Genomic DNA, 13853 nt, shown 5'->3' on the forward strand with positions numbered 1-13853 from the left:
ATTCAAATGAAGATTCTTAATATTTTATCTGTTGGTGTCCTTTTGTTGATATATAAAATTCAGACTGAGTAATTTCTGAGAAATTGTAAGGTCACATTTATTCTTGTGACATACTTTCCCAAGTCCTAATAGGTCTCCTTGATTTCTCTATGGAAAGAGGATGTCAAAGTTTCCAAACACTGCTTTTTTTGTTTTTGAAACTGAGTCTCACTGTGTTGTCCAGGTTGACTTCAAGTTTCTGGGCTCAGAAAATCCTCCTGCCTCAGCTCCCAAGTACCTGGGACTACAGGAGAGTACTATTTTGCTCAGTTCAGACATTTCTTTATGATGATGTCATGTGACTTTTAGAATGTTTCTGGTCAGGATAATGAAGATCTAAAGATTCAGTGCTCCTGGTGGAACAGATTCAGGATACAGGTAACAGTGATATCTAGACTCTTTAAGAAACACTACTCTAAGACACAAGGTTTATCCTTTAAAACCAATGGTCTTAAAAAAAATAAACTAAAAATGCCTGGTGAGAGGTGTTCTTCCAAATACTTCTTTAGTTCTGACATTAAACAAATTCAGCATAATAGGACATTAAGCAAATACTGATAGTTATTTAAGATAATTCCAGAGCAAACTACCTGATGCTTTGTATGGATTAAGCAGATTCATGAAGGTTTGTGTATCAGATGCAATTTTTCTCCAGTTAGATAAGCTTAAAACCATCAAGAGTTTTAATGATGCCTCCAACAAAGAAATTAGCAAAACTGTATCTGAGTCAAGATAGGAAAATCTAATTTAGGTTTGTTAATTCTGTTAGAATGGTATCAGTCACAGATACATTAATTAGAAAAATATTTTTAATTTGGAATATTTCTAAATTTGATCTCTGCACAAAGGAACACAGACATGGTTCTCTTTGCTCGGGAGAAGTATTGTTTGGGTCAGAATTAAATTATGTTATTTTTGAATTAATGCTCTGAGAGAATATCCAAATGTTGCCAATTAAGGTATTATAAAAGTGGATGGGTAGGAATATAAAAGTCATTACATTCCCCGTGTAATAGAAATAGAAAAACTATAGAAGTTACTCCATATATATTGTGTTTACAGCAAAGATGATGTAAAAAAATAAATCTCTAAAAAATTTCAAGTAAGCATACTATGTGAAATGCACATTTATTAGGAGTAAGAAACTTCTGAAAACCATGATTTGTAAAACAAGCAAAAAAGCTGTATTATTATAGTAGTAAATATCTGTAAATGTATTAGAGAATAATTTATGTGTTCAACTAAACATCCAAATCATACTGTATAAATCATTTTTATTTTAAATATGAACTGTTATCAATGTGCCAAGTAGATTTAAAAGTACTTTTTCCTTAAGTTATGAAATAAGGGCGATTTTTTCATTGTGGCATTATGTTTTGCAGTGATTTTAACCTAGTTCACTTGTCATCAGAATTATGCATTTTTCACAATGATTGGCCATTCTTTCACAATGTACAATGTAATGCTTTTTTCTAAAGTTCTAATGGTTAAATTGTGAACTTAAAATTATAGTATGATCACATTTCACATAACCAATGGTGCTAGTTTATTTTCCTATAACATTTTAAAAATAAATTTGCTAAGTAAAATTTGAATCCTTGGGCATCCTACTAATTACCATTGAAACAATTTCTTTTTGCTTTTTCCTTTGTCATCTTTAATCCCCAACATGACAACATAATATATTTTGATTTCTTGACTTGCATGGTCACATCAATCAATACAGCTATAGGTCTGCATCACCCTCTGCTTTTCCTTCTTTTCAATTTTGTAACCACTCACCAAATGTGTGTATTACTGAGTAAGAAATCTAAGACTTGGAACCCTTCCCTCTTTGCTTCTATTCCACACAGCATCATTAGCATGATCTCAAACACTGCCATAATCCTTTTCCCTCCCTAGCTAAGAACAGTTGGTAACTTGCTACGGGCTTATATATATATATATATGTATATATATATATATATATATATATACCTTTTATCCTAAGAGTTAATATTCTCCACTCCTCTGACCTTTGTCTTTCAGTAATCTCATTTTTATTCCTACTCTTTGGCAGAGTCTCTCTGCTACTTCCAAGACACCTGGCTACTATTAGCACATGAAATTTGTCTCTAACTACTTTTCTGCCTATGCAGATGTCACCCTGAATCACGGGGAGTCCATTGCTTACTGAGTCAACCCATTCCATTTTTGGAAAATTCTGTCAAGAGAGCTTTCTTCTTTACTATGCAAATCAAATACACTAACTGCATGATTTTCACAGTTATCTTTGTGTATATATTTTCTAATAAGTTTTTCTTTCTTACTTGTTTTATACAGTGGTGCTTTCTCTAAGCTGCAAGGAAGGGACTTTGCACCTGCCCTTTCTATATTTTCATGCATAGATCCACCCTCCCACTACTTCACAACCACAAGAGCATAAGCTCTAATTTGGGGCATAGCAAATACTTAAATATTTGATGACTAAGCCACCTTCTAAATATAGAACTATGTGTCTATGCGAATATTTATACTAAACTGTACTTATTGAAGGATACAAAATATGTGATTAGGAAGTGATTCTGTGAATTTTAATTGTAGAGATTAAATGCAAGCCTAGTCATATGTTTATGCACTCCCCACACACAGAAAAATGCCTGAGTATTACTAATTACTTAACTAAGAAAACTTTATGCATTATATATCTATAATCAGTTGACAAAGAAAATCTTACATGCTGTGCTTCCATCCAGATTATGAATAGTTTAGTTTTCTACAGCTGTAATGTGTTATTTCCCAGATAACAGAAATAATTGGCATGTTTAGTTGTACATTTGCAATTTAATATAATGCAGGATAATATTTGTAATTTAGCCTACATTTTATAACATGAATCTGAGAAAATATCTTGTCACTGTTACTCCAAGAATACAATCATAATTTTCAAATAATCTATGTAGCCAAATAATCTACGTAGCCTGACTTTTTATTAGTATTGCTGAGTTGTTAACATCTCTGAAAGTCATTGCATTTTAAACTATTTCAAAAAACTGTTTTGATAGCAATTTTAATTGAACCTTCTGTGAAGTTACTTTACTCTTGGTAATCAGCAACAGCCTATAAGTACATTTCACTCAGAAACTTTAATGCTTCTACAGTAATCTGAAAGTAGACACATAAGTACATCTAGGTGGGTTTCTTCCTCTGCCTTACCTCTACCCTATCAACAGCTTCTATAACCAAGGGTGGCAACAGACCATAGAGAGGAGAGCAACAGCTGCTTTCCATTTGTCTCAATGTGGAAATCATTGCCAGGAAAGCTAGATAGGGTCACAATGAATTGCTGTCTTGTACAAAGATAAACATGTGATAAACTTTTCCCTAAGGCTTCCTTTTCACAATGAATCCTCTGTGACCTAATAAATAGTTGTTGGTAGAATGGCTGCTTAGGGTTAGGAGAGCAGCTCCTGCTCATACAGCAGACTGAATCTCTAGGGGATGATTGCCTTGGTGTAAAGTGGATTGGCAGGTGTGGAAGACCATTGTGGGGGTGGTTATCTGTATCCCACTTTGTTATGCTTCTTTGCAGGTCCTGAATTATCAACAATGAATTCTTTTCAAAGTACTTATTACTAGATTTTTTAAAGCCCACTAATCATCTATACCTGCTAATCATCTATGTAACTTCAGAAGGCAAATTCATGAGGCTCAGAGCTAATTATGCATTCATTATGCCTTTAGATATCTGGATGAAAGTCGTGTTTTAACACTCAATCCCTTCCCTAAAATTCATTTCCACAAGTGAGAATTTAATGATATATTTACTTTAAAGGTTTGCTTTTGGGGAAAATGATTATTCTGGTTAGCTTCACTTGAAAGAATATAGGCTTGTACCTTATGAAATCTGTAAGCATCTAGAAAAATTATGACCTTTGAAAACATAACTAATTCAGAGTGTGTTGAAAGCCATGTTGTGGCTATTCCTGGGTTGAAATGATCCCTTTATACCTATGCGAAGTATGAGAGTCACAGCCTCCATGGCACCTAAGTTCCATTGATTAAACATAAGGACCAGGCAGCTGTGGAAGCAGTATAAATGAGGGCAAATTGAAGCTTTGTGTCCAACTCTAAAGTCAGTACATTTAAACAATAAAAATAATGATTGTTAAATAATACAGTTTTTAAATGTGATCACTAATGAATTTTCTCTTATAAACCATTTCTTCTACCATTCATAGTAAATCTATCACATTATATATAATTAGTCAACTAGAAACGCAAATATTCATCTCTTGTGTACCTCTCCATTTGATCTTTTTGCTTTCCTTTTACTCAGCAGTTTCGAACAATGTCATTCTTCAGTAATAATATTCACAACTCCTAGGTACAGGTCATATACTCAGTTGTGAAGAGTTATCTTCCTATGTTTCTAACAGCAGAGTGCAGTATTTTGCAAGGAGAGATAACTTTGTGATTTAGTACATATTCATTTCTGTTAGACTGTGCTTTTTTTGTGCCCTGATTATACAGCTAAGTTATAATATGTGCAAAATATTTTTGGCGACAATTAATTTTTTTCTAAAAACATAAGTAGAAAAATACCACTGTGACTGAGTTCTGGATTTAGTGAGAACAAAGGCAAAGTGAATTTCAGGTGGGGAAAGGCTGCATTTTTCTAGATGTCAGAGTCCACTCCAGAACCACATTTGCGGCAGAAGATGTCCATGTCTTGGGTCAGGAAGCCTTCACCCACCAAGGAGACAGAACACTTCCCACAGTTGAAGCACTCGCTATGCCACTGGCGGTCTTGAAAACAGATGAACTTGGCACCTCTGAGACCTGCAAAGGATTGGAGAAAAAGTATAATTAATTCTTTAAAGGAACAGATAAGCATCCTGACAGGTACTCTTCTAGAAACTAGGGATAGAGCAGTTAAAAAAGTCTGTTGTAGACAGAGACAGTGTAGAAGCAGGTAACCCCAAAATGAAAGCTGCCCTTCTGTCCTTGTGACCAGGTGGGAACATCAGCCATATACAGCTTCCTTTTATAAGACCCAATAAGATGCCCGGCTAAATTCTGCTACAATCCACAAAGGTATAATCTGGATATACATATCATGTATTTTGCAAACAGATAAGAATTATTTAAGATAGTTAAAGAAATACCATGCAGTGTAGAGTGAATGCAGTACAGGTTTTGAAGTCAAAGATGGCTAAGTTTGAAATATCTTTCCCTTTTCTGTAGGCGTGACCCAGTCTTCTTAGATGCAAAATGGAATAAATGTGTGTCTGGTGCTTTAATGACTTTTAGTTCTGTTTTCTTCATTTTTCCATGCTTAGTTTTACTTGGAGTAAGTCTGATGGTCATACTGTAGTTTGGGGAACAATTTCTAGAAATCGCAAATAGAAAATTTTATCCAGGATATTAGAAGGCTATCCTGAGGTGATATCTAAGTACATTGCCCAGAGACAACTTCAGCTTAGGTTTCCAATGGAGATCTATGAATCTGATCTCCGTCTCTACTATAGTACCCTACCCACAGATTAATTTCTAAGAAGTGCCTCATTTGCACTTTAACTTGAGCTGTAGTGTTCTTTTTTAAAGAAGTAGTAGAATTTGAGTTTCCAGTGACACTCTGATCTGTATTTCCCTCATTTGATTCCAGGGTACAGTTCAAGAAATTGATTTTGAGAAGTTGTAGAGAAAGAGAAAAGGTCTAGAAGTTGGGAAGAGGCTGAGGTGCCAAGGTGTGGGTCTATTTATGTGACATAATTTCTCTAAGTGATCTTCATGCTGTGGGTTTCCTGTGATTTGTGTATCATCCATGGAATGAAGATAAAATAGTTCACGTGTTGATTTACATGTAATCTCTCAACTCTCCATTTGGAATGGTAAAGCAAAAAGTGTGAATAAGCATACTATTTCAAATAAATTCTCCATTAATATGATAGTGAACCTTTGTTTTTAATCCTAAAAACTCATTTGATGTCTTTATGTAGAGCTTAGTATTTCATAGAAAAATTTGCATCAAATTCCTACATTCATTTGTTGATTAAATTTGAAGCTTGCATGTCTATGATGTTATCATCATTACTTTCCAATAAGAGTAAATTAGCAGCATGGCAATGAGCTCCCTTGAAGTTATTTGAAGCATTAATAAGTTGGCTGCAACAATAATGTTCTATATACATATAAATAATCTCTATCCATTAAACTCAATATTGCACAATATGTAGCACTTTGATACTTATGAATTTTTCTGAATTTTATTACTAAAACTTTTGTGAGTGGCAAATGTAAAATTAATTTAAGAATTTTACAAAGAATAAAAAAATTGAGACAGCTGGTAGTAGGACTTCAAGAAAGGCCTAACCCAACAAGCAAGATGTTTATAAATTTTCTAAATTTGGATATGTTTACTCCTTAGGTCATGAGGTCATCCAGGAAATTGGTCTTTGGCATATGGTTTATCTGGCTCCATATGTTCCTGACAAATCAACAGAATATGAGGAGGCATCTGTTAAACCCTGGATTTGTCAGTCACCAGCATATATTTACTACCTCATATAACTCTTGTCTGACCCTCATAGGGTAGATATAGCATTATCTTCCACTAGTAGACAAAAACTGAGGAATAGAAGAGTTCAAACACTTGCTTGGTAACTGGAAGATCTGATTCCTACCCAGGTAGTCTGGCTTTAGAACCTGTGCTATTAGCTTCACCAAATTAAGTTTGACTGTGTTTTGTAAATAACATAACTAGCATTAGTATTTCTCTCTGGAGAAACTTTAACATTTGAAATTCCATTTTCTCTAAATAAGCAGAAATGGAGGAAAGCTAACGTGATCTTTTTTCAGGCCTCTTTTTGCAAATATGGCAAGGGAAGATTTCTAGAGCTGAGTTATTTATCCATGGTTACAAGGTAGTCCAAGGCCTAGGCAAGACTATGTTCTTTTTCTCCTCAACCTAGAGGATTTTCATTTCAACAAGCTGCTTCATTTATCTCAGATAGTTCAAGAGGTTAATTAACTCATCAAAAAAGAGGAGACAAAATTGTAATTATTTCTGGAGTGTGTTCAAAGGAAGCAAATTCATTGTAGCAGGACTAAAAAATTGAGCTTGGTGGCTCATACACAGATTTAGTTAATGTAACAGTATTCTGAAAGTATTACTACATAGATTGCTTCCTTTAAAATTTAATTTTAATTGATAAAAGTCATGTATAGTTATGATATGTAACATGATGTCTTGATAGATGTATGTACTGTGGAATGACTAAATCAAGTTATTTAAGATGTGTTACCTCATACAATCATTTTATTATACTGAGTACATTTAAAATCTATTGTTTAATCAATTTTCAAGTATATAATATTAACTGTAGCCTCTACAGTATATGAGAGATCTACTGAACTTATTCCTTCTGTTCAGTTGAAATCATATACCCTTTTATCAAGAAAAAATTACTTCTTAAAGTATGAATGCTCAACTTTTTGAAGAGTGACACATGCCATTATCACATTATCTGAATTCCCTATAGTATATTAACTCAAATAGCTCAGTTTTAAAGAAGCATTACCTCTGGAGATATATATATATATATATATGTATATATGTATGTATAGAATATATATTATTGAATGATATATATTTAACAGATCATGAGATCAAGATATTATTTGAAAGTGAAGTTGCAAGGTTTTGCTGCTGTTTCAGCCCCTGGTGTCTCAATCAGAGAAGCAAAATTGATTAAGAGAATTATTAGACGTTCCTTTAGACTGTTCTAACTTAAATACATAATACCACATTTGGGTTACTTTGGGTCTGATCTTTTGCTCTTGATAACCTTTATGGCCCCGTGTATAACAATGTTTTTTTTCTGTCAGAACTTAGTAAACTTGGCTCAGTGACTTATATGGAGCAATTCATCACAAAAATCACCTAGACACAAACTTTTGACAGATCAGAATTGAAACTTACCAAGTTTATGACTTGGGTAGGATCTTTGAGGTCATTATTAGCTATTTGAATACCAAGAGAGTTGTGAAATCCATCTTGAGTTAATTAATTTTCCTACTCAACTGTCTTTCTGTTCTAGCCCAATTCAAGAAAAGTTTAGAATAAATTGTGATTGCAGAGTTTAGAGTTCCAGGTACAGGTGCACAACTGGAAGTCCCACTTTACTAACTAGAAGTGATGCAAACAACACAAGCAAACTCCCTGTGTAGCTATCTTTAACTAAACTAGCAATGTTTCTCTTTTTCTCTTTTATGTCTTTTCTTCTATAAAATCAGAGAATAGGAGGGCAGAACAGGTTCTGGGGGTGTGTGGTAGAAGGGAGGGTTGGCACCAGTGGTAAGGGATAGGTGGCAGGAAAAGGGGTGAATATGGTGCAAATAATGTGTACACGTGTATGTAAATGCAGAAGTGATACCGTTGAAACTGTTCCAGGAATTTGGGGAGGGGAATGAAGGAGAGCAGTGGAGGGGGTATGATATATTTGATACATTGTAAGAACCTTTGTAAATGCTACAATGTACCTCCACCCAGCACAACAGTAAAGGAAAAAAAGTGATGGAAATGGTGGCTCATTCCCTTGGATGCAAATGCCACCAGATGTACAGAAGACAGGAAAGCAGAATGGTTAGAAACACATGAGTGGAAACCAATAGTCTGGAATTGCTAACAAGTTCTTGCAAGAGCCAAAGAGGTGGCATAGCTAAGTATCAGAGGAAGGGTTTGAGGAAGAGAGGGGGCTTGCCCCACGTGATGGGGTAAGCACTCAGTTTCCTATGACGGTGACCCTACTTGGGGAATTTGAAGACAGCTTGCTCACCTGTGACAAGCTTTTCTTTTGCTTTTGGCAGCAAAGATGGATTCAATGTGAGTTTTCATCAATTGTGTGCAGGCCAGATAAGACCTGTTGGCTGACCAGACATAGCTGATGTACAATCATAAGATTCTGGGAAGTATGGTGCCTTGTGAAGACACAGACGTGTGCTTAACCTATGTGATTTGCTCTCTTACTTTGAAAGTGGGTAAAAGTCTTCAAGTTGGAGTTTGCAGTGAAACTCTGCCCCTTCATTGGAAGATGCAAAATGCATGTAGATTCAACTTTTGCTATATTTATCTGAACTTAAAAAATGAAATATGGTCTAAAAATACTAGGAATGGAGAGTAGAAATATAATTCTGCCTGGTTAAGTGACATAAATTGCCGGGAAGAATAGCTGGATTTCTTAAATATCATGCTGACTTCAGTTCCTTTACATTTTTAGAGATGGCTCTGAGGAAAACATAATGCATTTTTTAAAAACTTTAAAAAGCTATTTAACATGTATCAATTTCCCAAGTATGTTAATTTTCAAATCATATCATTTGTATTTTGTTTCTTCAGAAGAATGCTACATTGTTTTCTTTCAACTATTCATAATTAAAGTTTGTCAGAAATGAATAGAGAGAAAAGAGTAGTACATTTGTTAGAAGCATCTTAAAATAAAGTTTAATTAATTCCTGACCTATGCTATTCTAATCATCACAGCTTCAGATAGTTGCACTTAATTAAACCCTTTTGTATTTTAAGCCTCCTTGGCCTTTGTTTGTAATTAAGCAGAAATCTGATTTATTAGCACTCCTTCTTTCCACTCCATCCCTCAGTGAGGTTCAAATCAGGCCTCTTGATTAAGATCTTCTCTGACCTCTCAGTGCATCCTGTGCTCCTCCCTCGAACTATGACTTTACTAGAGTTTGTATCATTAGATATACCATTTTACAGAGGATAAGATGTGCAAATTACACTCAGTCCTTTCCTGTGGAGGTCTGTGCAATATTTCAATTTATATCTGTTTGTTTCTGTTTGTTTATCTCAAAAGGAAATATAATTTAAAGATTGACTTGAATTTCCTAAGTTAACTAGGTAGCATTTTACATAGTTTTAAGTGTGCCATTGTGGAATCATATTGAACTGAAGAACTTACCAGTGATGGGTTTGGTACAGGCTGCACACTTTTTAGCATAAAGATGGTTGTAGCAGTCTAAACAGAATGGATAATCATCTCTGGACATAAATTCCTCTTCACAAAGCTCTTTCCTGCAACCACTACACAGAAAACACTCTTTATGCCATATCTGGTCACGAAATGTTATACCACCTGAAGTTATCACCTGCCAAAGGGTAACAAAAAATGGCAATGAATGTAAGTGTCATCACAATGCAGACCACTTCATAATTTTTTAATGTGTGTACACCGGTGCTTTGGACTACTCTATAACCTTTTGTTAGGATATCCTTTCCCTTAAAAACTTCTGTGATTTTTTGAATCAACATGAGGAGCCAAATATTACAGGGATTAAACAAAACTGGCAAAAAATGAAAATTATTCTAATTTTTTTCCTTCAATAGGTCAGAAAAAAGCAGGGGCATTTTGAGTTAAGATTACTTTTCATGGAGAAGCAGATGATAAGTCCTTGTTGAATGAGTGAACACCAAAAAGAAAATCTTTGGAAAGCAATTACAATATTGTGTCTAACAAAAAGGGATATGCAAGCAGCTGCATGAGTTTTCACTGACTGGCCTGGTGGTACACATCATTAATCCCAGATGCTTAGGAGGGAGAGATGGAAGGACTGCAGGTCAAGGTCAATTTGGGGAAACTCAAGAGGTAGAGCACTTTTTACAAACGTGAGGGTCATGAGTTCAAACCTCAGTACCCCCGAAAATGATGTTTTTCTTTTCTTTCCAACCTTCTTCCCTTCTTTCCTTTTTTTTTTCAGTGTTACAATTGCAGATTGAATCCATTCTAGGCAGCTTCTCTAACACTGATCTATATCCTCGGGCCACATTATATTTTTTCTAAACCAGTTTAATCCATGGGTCCTAGTTTTTGGATGGTAGAAATATTTTTATTCAGGATCAGATGGGTAAATATCGGATACTTCTTCTTGGTACCTCTTTTATGGACATCACAGCTTCAAGTTGATGACTATTGAACTCACGCAGTTGCTGGGGAAACTGTAATGTGTTTGTGCACATGCCATGCAATATATGAAACAATGGGATATCTGGGATGGTCTCTTTAGTCTTTGTATTAAACCTCAGTAGATATTGAAAATGTGAAGACTATTTTAAATCATCTTTTTTTAAGTGCAAAATTCTGTGATTTTTAGTAACTTTACTGAGTGGTGCAGCAATTACAATAATCAGTCTTAGAACATTTTTATTCCCCCAGTAAGAATAACACCCCATTATGGTTATTTCCATCCCCACTCCTGGGCCTAGGAAACTGCCAATCTACTTTCTGTCTATAAGTGTGCTTTTTTCGCATTTAATATAAATGGAATTACACAATATTTCTTATTTATGAATTCATTCTTTTTTTAAAATGATCTTTAAGTTTTTTTTCCATTTCTTTAGGATATATTCATTGTACAGAGAGATTCATTATGACAATTCTGAATAGCTTTACATTATACATTATACATCTTACCCTTCACTTCCACAAACCCCTGCCCACCTCACTTAAACAAGAGATTTCATCATTCTATTTTGTATTTGCATATGAAGTTCATCAACCATATTCCTTCATCTTCATCTCCTCCATTCACCTCCACTCCCACAAGCACCCCCTCAATGTACCTATTTTACAGTCCTCTCTTTCATTTTTAATTCCCAAATCAATGTTCAAAGGGGTTTCTCAAGTATCCCCACTGTGAATGTACTTTACTTTGGCCATTTCAACCCTTCATTACTCTCCCTTCCTCCTTACTGCCATTAGTGAATAGCTTTCAATGTATATCATTATATCCTCCACCTACACAGATGTAGTATATTTTAATATTATTGACTCTATCATTATCTTTTCCTTTCTCTCTTCTTCTGAGTTCCATAGAGTAGTTCCACTATTGCAAACATGTTCTACATTTAAGTTTGTATATGATCATGTTTATTTTTGTGTATATGTTTATGTTTTGGATCTATCTTCCACATGTGAAAGAAAACATGTGGCCTTTGTCTTTCTGAACCTGGCTTACTTCACTTAACATGATGTCTTCTAAATGCATCCATTTACCTTCAAACCATGTGGTTTCATTCCTCCTTATGGCTGTGTTATCTTTATATCTATCTATCTATCTGCTTCACATTTTTTAATCCATTCATTAGTTGTAGGGCATTTGGATTGTTTCCATATCTGAGCTATTTGTGAACAGCTTAAGCCATCTTTTTTGTTAACAAATAGAGAAGTTTGGCTATCTCACAGGCATTTGAAAAAAATTATTCTAAAGATATTTTTTATAGCTAAACAAAGATATTTTATATAAGGCTTAATTTTCCTAGAGGAAAGAGGTATACTATGTAAATGGGAAGTACAATGGGGTAGTGAAATTACACCTTACTGGCTTTGAATGCCTCAGAGCAGGCATGGCAGAAATCATGATGCCTTTTAATTCTTTGGTCAAATGATTAGTAGGCAATGCTTAAAAGATTTCCAATTTGAAAAATATATTAACAGAAAAATAAAAGTTTACATATATACCAGAATCTGTTTAATTAGAGAGAAGAAACTGACACATTAGTTTGCTTGCAATTATATTCATTTTGAAGAAGTAGGCAAGCATAGATGAAGTCTACTACATAAGCTTGATTTTGACCACTGACCTAAGGATTTCTTCTCAAGTTCTTCTTGGCAAAACAGAGACAATAATGGCTTTACATGCAGTAGATGACAGATGAAGAACTAGAATATATTTAACTCTATTTAAAGCTTGAGGAACTTAAGTTCAAAGCACATACAGGTTTAAGGTCACTTGCTTTTTAGTGGAAAATAAATTCTAGAATAACAAGTATAACAAAATTAAATTGGTGGAAAAAATTTAAGAGCCTTGTCAAGTAAGTTTCATGTTTTCTTTTTTAAATATTTGGTTTTTAGTTTAGCTTAAAAATGTTTTTCTTTATCTTGGCTCAAGATCATTTATACTCAGTTTTTCTTAAGAAACTTGTGGTTTTAACATTAAGTAGAAAATAATCCGGCATGTCATGATTTGTCTACTACCCAATATAAACATTTCATAAATTTTTGGTGACTTAAATTCATATTCTAAATATAGCCACAGTCTTCTATAACCTAGGAAAATGTCAGGGCTTTGTGTGACCGTGCTCAGCACTGAGGTAATAGAGAGGTTTCTATCTTGAATGTCTATAACAGCATTGAAAGAAAGACTGTATTGAGTCTTATAAATTTTAAGATAATTTCCACAAGTTTAGTTAATATTTTAGTTTAAGTCTTGAAGAAATACAGCTTAAAATTGGCTATTTAGTAGCTTCTCAAAACAGTAAGCATGCCTACTCATATTATTTCCAGCATCTGCTTTTTAGCATGTGTCATTGACTCTGGTAATTCAGGTGAGCTTCATCTGTCACAGGGTCATCAGGTTTGATTGCTGCTTGCAACATCATTTTCTAAGTCAGCTTTTCTGGTAAAGTAATGGAGGTTGTTGGGTGTTAGGTGATTTCATTTCATGTCACTGTTCATTGTAATTATCTGCTATTACTATAGGGTACTTTAATAATCGTAACTTAGAAAAGCTTATTTCTTCTAAGTTTTTCCAAATGCAGAATTCATATTGCTCATACAGGTAGGAAATTAGCATTTGTGTACATTTTTATATGCATCTGTAGGAAGTAGCAATGAGAATTCTATCTGTACAAATGCAAATATACAAATGGTTCTTAAGAGCTCTGCCAAGGGATCCCATAGATCAGGAAAAATCCAATGTGATGACTCAGCTTTCTTTTTTTATGATTCTGCTTTCTCACCACAATTTATGGTGTCATT

At 34.3% G+C, this 13853-nt stretch overlaps 1 protein-coding gene across 1 annotated transcript in view; it reads right to left on the bottom strand.

Annotated features, from left to right (window-relative positions):
• Positions 1 to 1168: 1168 nt before the first annotated feature.
• The window catches only part of Fhl5 (four and a half LIM domains 5), a 39983-nt gene continuing 27298 nt past the window's right edge, over positions 1169 to 13853 (bottom strand). The window contains exons 5-6 of the mRNA XM_020172412.2: positions 9999 to 10185; positions 1169 to 4860 (exon numbers count right to left, since the gene is read on the bottom strand). Of these exons, the coding sequence (XP_020028001.1) occupies positions 4697 to 4860; positions 9999 to 10185 (351 nt within the window). The 3' untranslated portion in view covers positions 1169 to 4696. The remainder of the gene's footprint in view (positions 4861 to 9998; positions 10186 to 13853) is intronic.

This window comes from Castor canadensis, chromosome 1, assembly GCF_047511655.1.
Source record: "Castor canadensis chromosome 1, mCasCan1.hap1v2, whole genome shotgun sequence".
In the NCBI taxonomy this organism is placed as follows: Eukaryota; Metazoa; Chordata; class Mammalia; order Rodentia; family Castoridae; genus Castor; species Castor canadensis.